The sequence below is a fragment of the Triturus cristatus genome, chromosome 3_2 (genome assembly GCF_964204655.1).
Source record: "Triturus cristatus chromosome 3_2, aTriCri1.1, whole genome shotgun sequence".
Taxonomy (NCBI): Eukaryota; Metazoa; Chordata; class Amphibia; order Caudata; family Salamandridae; genus Triturus; species Triturus cristatus.
Genome location: NC_140584.1, coordinates 512,042,792 through 512,061,039, shown reverse-complemented (window position 1 = coordinate 512,061,039; position 18,248 = coordinate 512,042,792). Strand labels below are relative to the sequence as shown.

The 18,248-nt window shown below is 43.6% G+C and overlaps 1 protein-coding gene across 4 annotated transcripts in view; it reads right to left on the bottom strand.

Annotated features, from left to right (window-relative positions):
* MICAL2 (microtubule associated monooxygenase, calponin and LIM domain containing 2) overlaps nt 1–18,248 on the bottom strand; it is an 812,711-nt gene that overhangs the window by 423,277 nt on the left and 371,186 nt on the right. For 2 of the 4 annotated variants that reach the window (XM_085648193.1, XM_085648194.1), the window contains exons 22-24: nt 15,389–15,496; nt 15,007–15,078; nt 4,130–4,316 (exon numbers count right to left, since the gene is read on the bottom strand). In XM_085648193.1, coding sequence (XP_085504319.1) covers nt 4,130–4,316; nt 15,007–15,078; nt 15,389–15,496 — 367 coding nt within the window. The remainder of the gene's footprint in view (nt 1–4,129; nt 4,317–15,006; nt 15,079–15,388; nt 15,497–18,248) is intronic. The other 2 variants (XM_085648195.1, XM_085648196.1) reach the window with 1 other exon arrangement.

The window sequence follows — 18,248 nt, the reverse complement described above, 5'->3', positions numbered from 1 at the left end:
TATTTCTATTGCAAAACGTATTTACTTAAGACTAAGTTCTGGCATTCTGCAAACTATATATAACCAAGTACTATTTTGATAAATTGGTCTTGGATTTATTCACGGAGTGTGTTTCTCATTTATTGCCACTGTGTATACAACAAATGCTTAACACAACCCACTGATAAGCCTAACTGCTTGCCCACACTAGCACAAAAGAGAGCATTAGTATTATCTACTTTAGCCTCTGTAAAGCCTCTGGCGATCCACTGGACTCTGGGCACTATACCTCATTTTGGAATAGTATATAGAGAGCCAGCTTCCTACAGACCTGCAGAAAACAATAACACTGCAAACCAGATTGATGGTGGATCGCAAAAATTAACAGCAGGTATCTAGCTTTAAATATCATAAAATATAGGGCACAGCAAAGATTATAAAATGACAAGGAAGCTGGGGTCCACTCGCTGGTTGGACTTTTAAATGAAAATCCCTTTCTTTATCACAAAACGGGTGTAGACAATGAAGTGCCTTTCTACAGCGATTCAAAAAATCCTCTTGCATTGTTTTTCGAGAGTGGAGTACAGGAGATATACAGAGTAAAGAAAAGCTGAATAGGAACATTAAGTGTTAGCAGTACCCGTAGTTGGGTGCAAATCAACATTCTAGGCAGCATATATATCTTTTAACCCATTTCATTACTATTTAAAGTTAGCATCAAAGTCCAATTGACAGTGGATGTGACTTCCATTGTTTACAACATGTGAGTGAATCGATCTACAATACATGATGGTCATCAATACAATTTTCTTATTCTTGCTTTACTTCATGATTTGCACAAGACAGACTAAAGTTTCACCTACAAAAGTTTGTTCATCCCACCAACCAGATGCAGGGGAAGATTGTATTGCATGCCCCAGAGGTGCAGGCAGGAGCACCAATGCTTTAAATTAGTGCAGCAGGACCCTCCCTTCCTGGACACTGTTCCCTTAATTTTCCGTTTAGGCGACACCCTGCCCCCATGCCTTCTGCTGCATGTCTCTTTGTGATTATTTTTTCTAAACTCCGGCTTCATGCTGTGTGAAAATGCTTTTTGCTTTCTTCTTTTTTTGTTACAGAGGTGTCTCCAGTTCCAAACTGGTCATTCCCTTCCTCTGGCCACACTGGGGTCTTGCCTCAGACAGGGGAATAGGGTTGGGAAAAGCACCCAGCAGCAATGACTTCTGTCATTCGTCCACAGGGATAGGGGTCACCGGGGACATTTCCTTACAAGGAGCGTGGTGGCTTCGCCTGCTTGTCTTCTGTGTTGGTACCCATGAACTGGAAGCCCCTGGAGGCAAAAGTTCCACTGCAAAGGCGGCTCTACGCAAGCCCCCTTCTGGCCTCAATTTGTGCAACGACCCCCAAAGCTCCTGGCCCTCCTTGTTGGTATTGGGATTAGAAGGGACCAAGAGCAACACATGCAGCTCCTGCAAAAATACATGATTTCCTAAAGGGAAATCATTCAGCCCTGCAGGCACCTCTCCCATGAAGAGAGACAACAGCTGCTTTCCCTAGCCCCATTTCTCTGTTTTTGATGGGGAAAGTAGGTTTCACTCCTGGTGGCTAGCTGTAGCCAACGAAAAGTATATATTTCAGTCCTCCTGCCCCCTAAAAGTTTGACTGCTTTCCCTGCTCCCATAGGGCCTGTCTTCTCTCTGGGCACCTAGCATTTCTCCTGGGACTGGGGTCATACGGAGCAGCACCTCAAGGCCCCCAAAGCAAAGAGCCCTCCCTGACTGCACTCTCCAGGTCCCATGTCTTCCTTTGGTCCCTTGTACTGCATTTGGGTCATCTCAAGCAGCTCACATAAAAGACCCCTACTTTTAGAGGTCACACTGTTGGAGACTAGTCCTCAAAAGATTCAGGGGAACCTACAGACCCCGGCCACCAAAACGTCCATCCCTCTAGTGACCACCAGAGGAGGCGGGGGTCTGGGCCACTAGCCCTGGAGAAACAAATCCTAATCCCTGGGTGCCAGCTGCAATCAGAAGTCCTTGAGTTAATCTTTGCAGTACTATGTCAAGAGTCATTCATCTGGGCCTTCTTCCAGGGCCACTTCCCCTGGGTTCAGACTGGTCTCAAAGATCTCTCCCCTTTGTTCACAGGTTTTTAAGTTGGAAAGTTCTAGAAGCAAAGTACCTCTGCAGAAACCTAGGGTGGCACTTCACTCCACACAGTATTTTGTCATTTTACAAGATTTAGCTTTTAAGTAGCCCATTGAAAAATCTTCTCTGGGAGCCTAAGCTCTGCCCCTAGGTGCCACTGTTGCCTGATCCCTTTCCTCTAAAACTTCAAATCGGCACCCCTCCTGTGACAGGCTCCAGAGGTATGGTTATCATCATTTGTTTCTGTGGGATTCAGCCTTCACAGGCCAAGTGCAATGTGAAAAGTAATTAGCACATGCAGATTCTGTCTCCACCCTTTACTCTTCCAGGAACATACCTAATCACTAGTAAATCACCCTACGGTGGTGGCCAAGGTGGTTTATCCTCTGGCTGGTCCACAGCTTAATTAAGTAGGCCTAGAAGGGTGATTCAAAGACCAGAATCTAATTAGGAGCTCAGTGAGAGAAAAATGAGAATTCTTAAAGTATCAAAGGAATGAAGATATGTGGAAATTAATGTCCAATCTCTATTCAGGATCCTGAATTAGTATAATATTGGTGCATCACGGCTTTCTCTAGACCCAAGGATGTCAAAATTGCAATTTGTTGCAAATAGTGTACAATAAAGTGAAGCATACACCCTTTGTCAGTGATCACTACAGATGTACATACACACACCATGAATGCCAACTCCTATTATAATGCCTCTTCAGGTCCATACCAATCGTTGAAGGGTCCTTTCTGCAACAAACTACCTAGCGACCAAGCTGAGTTAGCCCGTAGACTCACATGCTCAGCCCACACTCGTATGTGCGCCTGGTTTTCAGGGACAACCAGCACAGAGACTCTTGCCTGACCTGAGCAACAGTGGGCCTTTTCTTAAAAGGCAGTACAGGCAGCCAGCACTCCCAATCCATTTCAGCAGTTCACTCACCAGAACATAATTTGGGTAGTCACTATTTCAGGTAATTTCAAATCTGCTTTCCTTCATTTTGATACTTCTCTTTGCAGATGTGTGAATAGACCCCATATTATATTATCTTTCATTTCTTTCCACACTTTTCTTTATTTGGGCATCTGTAATACTTCTTGACAGGTTGCATATTTACAGTTCTGTGCATAACATCTGATTATTATTTGATGTTTAATGCCACAAATGTATCTGTCCACTTCCTCATTAGCTCGTTAAAAGTGGTGTTGTCGGCGGGTGGTTGTAATTATTTCCCAGGCTCTTTTGAGTGCCCTTTGACAACATTTGATACATATTTTATACTTAAAAGATCTGAGGGTAGTCTTGCATTTTAGTATGCTCTGAATCCCTGCCCTTCATACACCTCGGCAGCTTGTATGTTAAGTGTTTTTTAGGAGGGCATAGTTTTGTCAGCAGAACTGACAAGAAGCCACAGATACTAATGGATCACTTGAAGGGACGTAATACGGTCTCGTGCTATCTTACCTATCATCACACATCATTTTCAAACTTAATACGGCTGTGCTTTGAAATATTTGTAGCGTGACTTAAAAACAACCACCGACACACAGACTCTTCCATTCTTTTGCCACTGTTATGTTAACAAAAAGTATTCAGCCGCTTTTTCTTTTCTCTCCTCACACCTTCATTTTTTATGTTACTAGCACCCTTTTCAGTACAATTGATTACATATATTTTATACCAATGTATATTCTGTAACTTTTATTGTGAACTATAAATACAACTGTACACAAATGTGTGCCTGTACTGATAGTTGCGCTTTCATAAGGATTATAAAAAGATGGCAAAAGTGCATACTTAATTGATCTAACCTTTCTTAGAATACCAGAATCGGATTCTTGCATAATGTACTAAAAAATTATCTATTTCCTTTATGTACAAACAGTAAGACGAGAAAAGTGAATTCCTATCAATAAACCAACTTCCACAGAATGGTAGACAATATGACCATTCCAAAAAACTCTTTAGGAACTCTCATGAAATACCAGAAACTGGACAATTGTTGACATTACCTTCATCTACATCAAAAGCGTAAACTCCCAGGCGAAGGGTTGTTGAGCAGAAGTTGCATCTGAAGCACTCCCTGTGAAAGAAGTGTCCCTCTGCGCTCTGTCGCTCCATCACATACACACGCTTTTTGCAGAAGTAACATATATCACTCCCTCCAATGTTAGCTGGGAATTCTTTTCGAAGGGATCCCTAAAACAAGTTTAACACATGGTAAGATACAATGATGATGGATATTGACACATCTATTGTCCACTGGTTAGCACAGGTCAACAGTTTTTGCATATCACATTCAGCTCCACAGTCCCGAGTATACTTACTTATAGCTGCATTTATGCATAAACTAACAGATAGTCGGGTAGTCTGCTCAGATAAAAAGAAGCACATGAACTTTCATCAACATTTCTAATGCAATTCTGAGCCAACATAATTTGTTTGATTTCTTTTTAAAAGGGCCTCCTGCTGAACTGCTATGAACATGGCAATTACAGCTGCAATTTTTATGAAACAAATTGATGTGACATTTATGTGTGTAAAGGTTAGACATGCAAAGGTTTAATCGATCCATGTGTTAACAAGGTCAAGCTGGCAATTAAAGATGTTCAAAGAGAAATAACATGGAAATTGATGGGTCACTTTGGGCAAGTCTACCATGTAAACTTCCAGAGTCAAACGTTTCTAAAGCACTAATGCTCTAGAACACTTAAGGAACCATCTACTTTCACCTTCCCAGCACGGTTTCCCTGTCCCATTCATCCGTTAGTGTTCTTGTGGTGGGTGAGTGTAACCTGCAGTCCAAATACTGGCAAGCCAACAATTTTATGAAGGCACTAGAGCTCTGACACTTCACCTAGTTAATGAATCATCTCAATCACATGCAAACACTGGATCATGTGTTTCAAAATACTTTTAATGTACTCTATGCTGCTCTGATGATCTGTTCTAACAACAACTCAATCCCCTGCTTACCATGATGAAGGTTTATTCCTAATCTAACCAATTTTATCGTTATACAATTAGCATTTGCATAAAACATGACAAGTCCACAACAAAATTGTCTAACTCGTCCAAATATCTCTTCCTCAGACTGAGACATATACATTTTGAGGCACAATTTTCTCACACATCATCGCCTTGATTATGTGACAGCAGTAGATTATAAATTCATATATATTCAGCTCTTTGCAAAAAGTATGATTCGGCAACAAACCTTCTGAAAACAAATATATTCTCAAACAGCAAAAGAAACGCTTACGAACAATTCAGTTTTTTATGGTCTGTTTCCACAATATAGATCCAAACATTGCTGATTTCTATTGTAATAATCTTGCATATTAGCTATGGGTAAAATTAACATAATCAAGAAGAAAAAAAATCAGGCACCACCTCTGCTAACTAAAGTAAATCACATAGCACAGAATTGTATCTTTCATTAATTCCCCACAGTTCCATACTGATACTAAACACTAAAACTGGGATCTTCCCTTTCATTCTAATGTTCAATCAATCTCACACCCATCCAACACTACTCTCACCCAAAGGCCGCTCACTGGTTTAATGTTTCCACTACCATTCCTTTCCCAAAAAACATCTTCACTCATTTCACTCAATCACTATAGCCCTGTTCAACTGGGGCTCTTGAAAACTTTTTGATGACATGCAATACAGGCACTAAAGGTTTCACTCCATTCACAGCAATGAATTTGCCTTTTTCAATGTCTAGGGTGATTCCAAATGAATTGCTGAGAGGAGACATCTCAAGCTCATCATCCTAGTAGATCGGTCTGCAGCTTTTAACATTGTGTAGCATGCCATAATCCTGAAATTCATCTCCAACATACCTAAGGAATACATTACTTACCTTTAGTAATGCCTTATCTGCTAGAGACATGATCTTGCCACAGATTCCTTACCTTTGGATTTCCCAGTTATCAGACTGGATCCAGAATATTTCTCTTTAAGCAAAATCCCTGTGCGCCGGTAGGTGCTGTTGGTCGGCTCCACATGGCTCCGTCCGTGCCAGAAGTGACGTCCACATCACCTATTCAGGTGCCATCTTGGTACGCTGATGTCGGTTACTTTTTCATGACTTTACACGCCAGAAGTGAGGAGCCATGAAGGCCACTGACATTTGTGTGTTTGTAAACTAGGGCCCTGAAAGAGATCAGCCCCAATCCTAGAAACCTGTCATCAGTGCAGGGGAGGATGGCTGGGTCAGTAAGGAATCTGCAGCTACATAATGTTTCTACCAGATAAGGTGTTACGGAAGGTAAGTAACTTCTTTATCTGAAAGAGGCATCTAGCTGCGGATTCATTACCTTTAAATAGATACGCAAGCAACATCATCCCTGGAGGAGGGACTGCGGACAACTTCAGTCTAGGACATCCTGCAGTTCTGAATGGAACGAAATGACTGTAGACTTGACTGTCTAGTCATTAATGTTTGGTAAATGTGTGCAGGGATGCCCACAATGCTGCCTGACAGATGTCCAGGACTGGGACCCCCCATGTGCTAACACAGTGGTAGCAGCCTTAGCTCTGGCGGAATTAGCCCTTAAGCCATCAGGAGGCTGCATCTCTCCCAGAGTGTAACAAATCTTGATGCAGAGGACGACACATCGTGAGATGGTTCTCCTCTTCTGCACCTCCCTACCCTTCTTTGCTCTAACGTACCCCACGAAGAGTTGGTTATCCACCCGGAACTCTTTTCTGCTGTCAAGGTAGAACGGCAATGCTCTTTTTGGGTCCATACAGCGGAGTTGCTCCTCTTCTTTAGAGGGATTTGGAAGAGTGTAGAAAGTGGCAAGTTGACAGACTGTCCCTCATGGAAAGGTGTAATCACTTTCAGGAGGAAACAGGATCTAGTGCGAAACACCAGCTTGTCAGGGAATATTGTCAAGAAGGGTGGCTTGGATGATAAACACTGCAGCTCACTCACCCTTCTGGCAGAGGTAAACACCACTAAAAAAGCTGTTTTGAGGGTGAGCAGCCAGGGAGGACAATTATGCAAGGGCTCGAAGGGAGCACACTTGAGGAAGGTGAGAAGCAATTTAAGGTTCCACTGAGGCATAATGAAAGGGGCAGATGGGAAAATATGTACAAGGCCTCTCAGGAGTCTATGTACAATGGGTGCTTTAAATAAGGAGGGTTGATCTGGCAGCCTCAGGAAGGCAGACAAAGTCGAAAGATACCATTTCAGAGAGCCCAGAGCAGAGTCTTACTGGGCACGGGTCAAAATAAAAAGCAGCACATCAGAAAAGGAAGCAGATAGGGGGTCAATAGACGTTCCTGTACAATAAGATACACATTTTTTCCACCTGCAGACGTATACCATCCTAGTGGAGGGATGCCTGGCTTCCAGAATAACATCACAAATTTCGGGAAGAAGGTCGTAAGCCAATAACTTCCGCCGGTCAACCTTCAAGCAAGGAGGCATAGAGCTGATAGATTTGGGTGGAGGACCCTCCCCTGCTGCTGCAACAGAATATCTTCCTGAAGGGGCAGCCTGATCGGAGGATTGATGCTAATTTGCAGAAGCTTGGGATACCAGACTCTCTGTGCCCAATGCAGAGCCACAAGGATGACTTGGGCCCGGTCATTCCTGATCTTCTTTAGAATTATGGGAAGGAGTGGTATGGGCGGAAAGGCATACAGGAGGCCCGAGTTCCACTCCAGATAAAAACATCTCTGACCGAGACCTGCCTTAGAAACTCCGGTGCGCGAAACTGCTGACATTGCGCATTCTCAGTGGAGGCGAACAGATCTAACCACCGCTATCCTCACTGTTATAAGATACCTTGCGCCATCTGCTGATGGAGACGCCACTAGTGATTCGCTGGGCATCGATGGCTGACTTCGGCCACTCTGGTGTTCAGGGAACCTTCTAGCTGTTGAACCACTAGGCAAATGTCCTGTTGTTCCAGCCACATTCAGAGACACATTTGGCAAAGGGCACACAACCCCAATCTGCCCTGTTTGTTGCAGTACCAAATGGCAGTAGTGTTGTCTGTAAACACTAGAACTAGCCGTCCCCTAATTGAGGGTAGAAACTCTTTCAATGCCAGTCGAATCACTTAGAGCTCCAGCATGCTCATGTGAAGTCTGGATTCCACCAGAGAGACCACGGAAGGGAGAGAGACCTGCCTCTGACTCAATTGCAGTATGTTATCCACCCACTGCAGGTCTCATACAGTTCTCTCCAAGATCTGGACCATGCTGGAGAGATTCTCCTGATGTTGTCCCATTGTAACTTCAGGTCCAACTGCAGAGTCCGCATATGCCATCTGGCATGTGTTACTAGCAGGATGCAGGAGGCCATGAGTCCCAACAGCCTCAGAGTCATTCTCACTGAATTCCAAGATAGAGGCTGAAACATCGATATCATAGCCTAAATATCCTAGACTCGTCGCTCCAGGGGATAGGCCCAAAACTGCACTGTCTCTAGAACAGCTTTGATGAAAGGGAGCATCTGAGAGGGAGTCAGGTGTGACTTCGGCACATTGATAGACAACCACAGCAAATGCAGGAGGTTTGCCGTAGTCTGGAGGTGGGAGACGACAGCCTGAGATAGAGGGAGACTAGCACCCATGATCTGCATAGATGAGCTGTGACCACTGCCATCACCTTAGTGACCACCCAAGGGGCGATAAGACCAAAAGGGAGCACGGTGAACTGAACCTGTTCGTGGCCTATCATAAACCGCAGGTAGCGATGATGGGCCGGCAGGATGGGGATATGAAAATAGGAGTCCTACAAGTCCAACGATACCATCCAGATTCCCAGGTGAAGGGCAGACAGGACCTGAGCCAATGTGAGCATCTTGAATTTCTCCTTTTTGAGGTAGTAGTTGAGGGCGCAAAGGTATAGGATAAGATGAAGTCCCTTGTCCTTTTTCAGGACCAGAAAGTAGCAGGAATAGCAACCATGACCTACTTTTGGTGGCAGAACCCTCTCTATGGCTCCCTTGGCCAAGAGAGTCATGACTTCCTCCCGGAGAAAAATTAAATGATACTCCGTCTGCCAGTCATAGGAAGGAGGCATGGAAGGAGATGTGGTCTCGAAGGGGAGGGAGTTGCCCCTTGGAATGCTCTGGAGGACCCACCGGTCCAATGTGATATTGTGCTAGTGGTGGAGGTGATGTCAGATCTGCTACCAACTGGATGCCCATGATCTGGAAGACTAGGTAGGCTAGGAGACTGAACCTGCCGGGTGGGTCGGGGTTTGACCGAACCTCTGGCGACCCGTCCCTCATAGTAGGAATGAAACACTCCCTCATCCACGGTGGAGTTGTGCAACTTGCGCAGCTCGGTGGCAGGGATAGGGTTGGCATGGTTGAAAGCCCCTTCCATAGCCACAAAAGGAGTAAAAGGCAGACTGGGGATAGGGGACATCTGAGAGTCCCAAGGACTTGGTCGTAGCCCTGAATTCCTTACAGCGTTCCAGCATTGTGTCTGCCTTGTTTCTGAGACAGGTGCCATCAAAAGGTATGTCCATGAGTGAGGCATGTACATCCCCTGAAAAGCCAGATGTTCTCAGTCAGGCATGGTGTCTAACAGCCACTGTCGTGGAAATTACTCAGCCCAGTGAGTCGGTCATGTCTAAACCACACCAAATGGAGAACTTTGCTGCATCTCTCCCATCTGATACTGCTTGGAAGAGGATGGCCTGGGCCTCCTCCAGGACCTGTGGCAGAGCTTGAGCAACCGTTTCCCACAGAGAGTGGGAATAACAGCCTAATAAGCCTGTGATGTTAACTGACTGCAATGCAAGCCTGACAGAGGAAACATTTTCTTACCCCAGCTATTCAGCCTCATGGATTCCCTGTCCACGGTAGTGGCAGGCAATGTGTCATGGGAAGTGGAGGCTTGGGCCACCAAGCTCTCTGGGGTGGTAGTGAGGAAGTTTGCGTCACCCAGCGCAGGGCGGTAATGGCAGGCAATCGTCCTGGTCCAAGTTGGGCTTGGAGCAGGTTCACAGAAGGATGTCCGTAAGTGCTTCGCTGAATGGGAGCAAGGGTTTCGAAAAGGAAGCTCCTGGCTATAGCACTTTTGCCAAGATGTTAGTCTTGACCACCACTGTGGGTAGCAGAAGGTCAAGGAACTCAGTTGCCCTGGTCACCACCATTGCATACGATGCACCCTCCTTCGCAGCCACAGAAGGAGAAGAAAGAATGCCAGTGTCTGGGGAGGTATCTAGACCACTGACCTTACCCAATTTCCTATACCAGTCCATGTCTTGTTCGTACTGCTGGTATTCTAAAGAATCCAGGGACCCCTCTCATTCTACTCCCAAGCCTGGCCTGTCCGAATAAGGCTCAAGGAACAATATAGGACCAATGGCCCCTGTAGGCACAGGAATCGGCGTCAGTCGACGTGGTGCCTGTGCCGTGTACTCAAAGATCAGAATAGGGCTGGGGCCGCCGGTGGGTGCCGGGAACATCGGCATCAGCAAAACCAGGTGCAGGTTACAAAGAAGAAAGCCTTCTTTGTAACCTGCACCTGGTTTTGCTCCTTACCTACCCGCTTTCCTGGAAATGACCCCCGCTCAATGTAAAGAATTTTATGAGGCCCTGCCCCTACTTTTTGAGCAACCTGACCTCTCCAGCACACCTGCAGGCCTCACAGGCTCAGTTGAACATCACAGTCCCTCCATCGCATCGGCCGACGAATGGGGAGAAGTCGCAGTATGCTTCGACTTTTGGTGCATCTTATGCCTCTTACCCGAGTGTCCTGGAAATCTTGAGTGGGACGAAGAAGACTTGGGACTTCTAGAGCAGTCCCAGGACCTTCCTCTCGACTGGGACTGAGACCTCTGAGAAGTTGGGTGTTGAGAAGTTTGGTGTGCCAGGCCACAAGCAGCTTTAGGGACCGCTCCCTCAAAGCCTTCGGATCCATGGCCCAGCAGTCCGAGCAAGACTTGGAGTCATGATCGCGCTCCAGACACCACAGGCAAACAAAATGCGGATCCGTCAGCGACATGGTGCTGTGACAGGCGCCACGCGGTTTGAACCCTGTAGTCTTCCTAGAGGACATGACTCCCTACACACCAAAAAGGAAGTTGACAAAAAGTAAAAAAAATCCTGTCAAAAAGTGACAGAGTGTAGCTCTTTTCACAGAGCAGTGCTTTACAGATGCGGAAAGAAAAGAACCGACGTCAGCGTGCCGAGGTAGCGCCTATATAGGGGGACACGGACATCACTTCCAATGCAGATGACGCCACGCGGAGTGGAACAACGCCACCTACCGGCCTGCAGGGGGTAGTGCTCAAAGAAAAATCTTCTAGATCCAGTCGGTCGCTTTGGAAATTCAAAGGTAAGAGATATGTGGCTAGATATCTCTATCAGATATAACAAATTATGAGCTTCATTGTTTTTCTTTCTTCCTTGCCAGTTACCACTAAAGATTGAAAATGGACTACTTTTTGCCAAACTTGGGTATTATCATACTGGGATTATAGACAAGCTTAATAGGACTTTTCCCTAAGGCTATCACACAACATTTGACTTCACCTATAAAGAACTCCAAAAGAAGCTCTCAAACTAATAGCTAATAAATCATTTAGGGAATGGAATTTAAAATGTGTTTTGCCATACATGGGAATAGATGACCTTGACCTACAAAAGAGAAGCACACTCTAAACAAGTAATTATGTAACTGCCTCAATCTTCCTTCTGCCAAAACTAATAATTCATCTGTCTAACAGAAGGACATCATGACATCTCCATAGCAGGATCACATGGCTGGAACATTTCTGCCAAAGGACCTCAGATATTGTAACAACCCTTCCCCCTTCCTGAAGTAGCTCAAATGCAGCTTTTCTAATTTCCCAATGTGCCTTGATCTCTGTCCATTACAGTTTGTGGCACAAAAGCTAGAGTTCATACTATCATAATTAAAAAAATAAAAGGGTCAGATCTTAGGACTTGGTTTCACTATCATGTAACACGATTTGAGGTCCATTTCCTACACACTACAAGAGGAAGAAAAAGAGAACAAACACAACATACAGGTATACCAATGCTTGTATTTCACAGCAGCATGTTTGTTTCTTTCATTATTATGTTCATGCCAATCGATATAAACAGCTCCACAGATCCAAAGAGTTATACAAAAGTGGTCATTCTAAACTCTTAGGAGATTCTTATTGAAGACTACTGGATATATGACCATGCGGATTACTAAGCACAGGTATTCACCTCGGGGTAATTCTTGATCTAATACATGATAGTGGTGAACATTTAATAACTTGGTGGATTTCCACAGAAGAACAATTATATGCCTAATGATTAGTGAATCATTCCGATAGAGGTATTAAGCTACAACCATATTACGCTGCTGAGGTACTACTAATGGGTCTTCTTTATTTTGAAAGATCTCATCTTAATAGTGAAGATACAGCTATGCATACCATACACATCAGTTACTGCAACTATACATTTGGTTTGACTCCTTCTCTTGTAAATAAATAAGCCATTATACCATGCCATTTTCTCTCTTTTTGAACCTGTGCAAAGCCCATCCCTCCCACGCAAGTTCAAGTGGCTTGTTGTTTTTTTAATTGCCAATTATTACACTCTATTTAAATCATCGGTTAGGTAAATGGTACCTAATGTTCACGAGAGCCAGAGCACAGTCAAGTTCAGATTCAATTAAAAAAGATTGTGCAAGAGAATTTAAACTTGTTTACATTGTCAGTGGTTGTCGTGAAAATGAGTCCTGGATAGAGCCATTTTGGACCAAAATTGGTCACTCCAACTAGCAAGTTCTCAAAAAATTGTTTTCTAAAACACCTTAGCCAAAAGAGAACCAGTCAAATGGTAACATGTTGCATGCTTTACACATAAGCCTTACCACAAAAACGTAAAGGTCCTGAACAATTAAGCGAATAAGAAAGTGAAAACACTGCAAACACCTTAGCTAAGACCACAGGAAACAAATAATTTGCAAAGCTGGGTTTGGGAGACAGTGACGTGATGAAATATAACGAATGCTTTAAACAGCGTCACAAAAGTGGAGAAATACTTATCACAGCACCTTGTGTGAGACTATCCAATTGCTAATGGAATCATCCTGTGATTATAATGATTGCAATGGCTGCACCTGTAACGTACACAGTCCTTTCAGCTTTAAAGAACATAGAAAAGCTTGAAATCAAAGTGATACTTCGCTGCCTGACACAAAACCATATATATATTTTGGTGATTGCTAGTAGGTAGTTATTGTCAAGACCGAGTTTCCATTGGAAAAGCATTTTGTTTTGATAATAACTTTAGCGTTTTTTGACAAATCTTCACAAACTTTTTGAAACTAATTTGTTACTCACTTCAGCTGCTGTCTGGAAAATGTCAGGATGATTTGTCAAGAAGGGGCCAAGAAAAAGGGGGGGTTCTAAACATGTTTTTCCCTGTGCAATTAAACCATAGGGTTTTAGACACGACTACAGCCCGACCCGCTCAACAGAATTATATCGAATATGGCAGAAATCTAGATCTTGGTCCAGAAAGAGTGCTTTTTGTATTTTGGTTTAAATCTGTTCATTAGTTTTGGAGTTATTACAGAAAACAATATTTATGTATAGCTAGAGATGCGGATCCACTGCAGAGGATCTGTAGATCATTGCACTAACAGCTTTGCCATGATTTGCTGACCACAACCGGAGACAAAAGTTGCGTATGCCATTTTGTTAATAGGGAAACGGTTCCCATGGGGGGGGGGGGAATAAAGCTGAAATAGGAGATAATGGATCACGATAGAGGTATCCTGATCCCTGGTGGAAATGTAGGGGTCCTCTCATGGGGAAGAAATAGTAGGAAAACTCTTTTTGTGCGCGAGTAGCTGTGGATCCACTGCAGTGCTCAGCACATACCCATGTGTGAATCTGCAACAGATCCATGGGTCCGGATCCCAATTCTATAAAACTCTCGCACATGCCCGCAAACCACCCACAAACCCATAAATCCACTACCACACCCACTCAGAGACCCACGAAACCACTAACAGACCCACTAATACGCTCATACAGCCACTCACACACCCACTCAAGGACCCACACACACACTCCCAGACCCACACAGCCAGTCACACATGCATTGACGCACCCACCACTCTCACACACCCATTTACCCATACAACCACTCACACACCCAGGTTACAGAGAAATTATAGATATGAATTAGTATTAAAAAACTTTAGAAATTCACAGAACAAAACAAAGGTTACATGGACATTATAGTTAAGATAAAGAATTTAAACAAACCAAAGGGATGTTATTGTTAGGGTCAGATTTCATACACACAAAACCAGGGAAATTCAGTAGTTATAGTTACAGTTATCTCAAGTACTTATAACGTATGCCCTAAGGTAAATATAACTCATGCCCTTGTCATGCACTGCTAGTTACAAACATATTACATTACTCATTACATCCTCTATGACATCATTGATAATATCACTGCAAAATTACTTGAGATAACTATAACTGCTGACTTTCTATGGTTTTGTACGTGTATAATATGAACCTAACTATAACGTCCCTGTAACCTTTTGTGTTTTATTGAAAATATATATAAATATACACACATACTAGACATGGCAGCAAATGGGCACCTACTTGTTAAGTAATAAACACATATTTAATTTTTTTTCAATAACCTTCAATTAAATGCTCACTTAAGCAAACATGAAGTTAAGTATTCAAATACCAGCTACACAATGCTGGCTACCATGCAATCCATTTTTGTTATGACACCATTGTTGAAGAGGTTTTAGTGTTGAGCAAATGCTTAACATGCATTAGCTCTGGTGTAGAGGTTGAGAATCCCACACATGTTGTGAAGATAATGTTGCCCATGCCTACAAATTCATGCATTAAAACGTGTCAATACCTTCCCACTGTGGAGAGGAGAGGTACAGGGAGAGGCGGAAGAATCAGACAAAATTGCGGCTTCATCTAATGCCTGCATGTGAATTCAATAGAAAAGGATCAATCAGAAATTATATTGTATCGCAACAACAACACTGAAAATGCACAGAGCCAACTTTGAAAATGCATATAACTCAGCTTCTTGCAGAAATGTTAAAGAGAAATATACTGAGTGATATATATATATGATATCAATTTTGTCATAAAATATTTACAGTACCACAATTGTTTGCCTGTGCAAATCTTCCTCGGGTGCTTCGAGCTTTTACGGTCATGGTGAACTTTTGCAGGAAACCTGCATTTCAAAACCTAAAGTGTGTTCGCTTGTGGAGTTTTCTCCTTACCCGCTCTGGAGAAGAAGAGTGCTCTTTGGGTCTGTGATCATTCAAATAAAGATTGATAAGAACTTGAGCCATTGCACCTACTCCTCTTGACACCTTCCCTACTGTCATCTGCCCACGGAAAGGAAAGAGATGAAGAACAGAGAAAGGAATCTTCATGAATAAAAGACACAAAGACAAGTTCTTTAGAAGATAAGAAAAGCGATGAGTGACAACCAAGCAGACAAGTGAGCATGCACCCTTTCTTTTGTGTAATGAGTATACAGGCACACAGTGCAAAGCAGTCATAAAAGAACCTCAAGAGAATTATAATTGGACATAAAATTGTGTTCATTCACTGATGTACTTATGGAGCATGATTGAAGCGAAAAATATTGAGTAAATAGGTTTAACAGTGTAACCAATAAAATCCAGTTATGGCTTTTAGGGCTATGACTCAGAGGGACACCACCACCTCTAAATCAAACTTGCTACGCAATTGAATATATACTGATGTACTGAACACCAAATTATATATTTGCTAGGGTACTAGACATCCGCACATCCAGTACTTGCAGGCAAGCATTAAACCAAAGTATGTTCTACATCCTAATAACCATGTTTATTAATGCTAGTAACTGATCACTAATAAAACCCTATATGAGTTGGATATTCCAACAGCTCCGTCACCGCCGTTTCCTCCTCCTGCTTCAACACCCTCCGCATGATTCACAGGATCTTCAAGTGGACCCCCACCGAAACTGAAGAACGGTCACCCAGGCCCTCGTCAGCAGTAAACTGGACTATGGCAACTCACTCTACGCAGGAGCCCCGGCCAAACTCCTGAAACGACTCCAACACATCCAAAACGCCTCCGCACGCCTGATCCTCGACATCCCCCGCCGCAGCCACATCATACCCCACCTGAAAGACCTGCACTGGCTCCCCATCAACAAGAGGATAACCTTCAAGCTCCTCACCCACCCACACAAGGCACTCCACGACACTGGACCAGCATACCTCAACAGACGACTCGGCCTCTACACCCCCGCCCGCCAGCTCTGGACCGCAGACCATGCCCTCGCCACCGTCCCCCGCATCCGAAGAGTGACCGCCGGCGGCAGATCATTCTCCCACCTCGCCGCCAAGACGTGGAACACCCTCCCCATCTGCCTACGGCAGACCGAAGACCTTCTGACCTTCAGGAGACTCCTCAAGACCTGGCTCTTCGAACAGTAGCAGCATTCCTCCTCCCCTAGCGCCTTGAGACCCTAACGGGTATGTAGTGCACTTTACAAATGCTATGATTGATTGATTGATTGATCAGCTCATCCAGTGGATCATCAGTAACACCAGCATTGATCACCCTTGTTGTCAATGTCATACGAGACACCAGCAGCTTATTCACCATGACAGCATCAAGTTCGTAGATTTAAACCTATGAACCTACCATTTACAAACTTTAATCCTCTGAACATTGTTCCATACCTACAGTTGCCTCAGAACCACATCTCCCTCACTACGGCACTGATCCTAAGGAAATATAGTGTCTGGAATTTGCACTTTCAGACATACATTCCATTGTCTCCCATGACCTCTACCTAAATGGACTGATCTTTGACTTCCAACTCCCCTTCCAAACATGATTCCACCAGACAGTGGCACAAGTATGTGGACACATATATAGCTAAAGAAGGTAGCAGAGTCCTCAACCATCAAAATCCCAAAGTCCCTATCTATATTACTTAACTATTCCATTTGGGACTCAGTGCTTGCTTTGCAGACTACCACTATCATGGCGTTCTTCAAACTGCAATTTACTTTCATGTTTCTCATATCACTATAGAATTACATTTTAATCACTAAAAACAATGTAAAATATAATTTTACATAATTAATACAGGGGAATTTAAATATAATTTCACTTAAATGGGTTTTCAAAAATCAAGGGATAGTCTAAGATTAAGGCAGTGAGTTTAAAGGTGGTCCAACTAAATCTCGGCGCAAGACTGACATGACCGGTTATATGAGATATAAAAGCTGGCGGTACACATGGCCTCTTATAGAAAGAACCAGACACGAGTGGGATAATTAAATCCTTATTATTTTTTTTCTCTGCATCAACAGAACCGTTAATTTCTTTCTTTCATCACCACAAATGATTTTGTTCTTAATACTCCAGAATGTGTATGCATCTCGCATCCAAGAACCTAGATGGTGCCCCAATAGTTCCATACTCTGTCGACAAAACTACTGAGCAAAAACACATGGTGGCAAAGCAGCGCCAACTTGACGGGCTACTAAAATATCAATGTTGTCATTAGAAATGTTGCTTCTTGTTTACTAACATCCCATCATACTCCTCCCTCCCATCAGACGTGTAATGAATTCCAATTATCATGTTTTTCTCTTGACTATCTACGTTTCCACTTTCTATTGGGCCTTTTGCTAAACAGAATTTCCGCCCTTTTATCTCCTTGTCCTTAATGTAGGAATTGGAACTTTTTCCACAATCCCTTTAGAACTGTGGTCACTTTATTACACCCTCCTCTGCGCCTTATCTAATGACTTGATACTACTACTTATTTTCATTAGTTGCACTGCATTTCACCCTCGCCCTGTTCCTCTTCCCCCCGTCCTTATTTTGTGCAGTTTGCTGCTCCCTGGTCTACCTCCCCTATTGCACATTCTCCTTTAAACACCCACTTCACCAGCCCTCAAACTCCAGTTCCACTCACTGCTATGGTAGGAGCAGAAGTGAGTCATCCCGGAAGCCCCATAGCCAGTGGTGCCCTGAACTTTTTGCTCCACCTTTACATGTCACAGAAATGTTGTTTTTACATTTACTCAACCATATACTGTGTGTCTAACTTTATTAACGTGG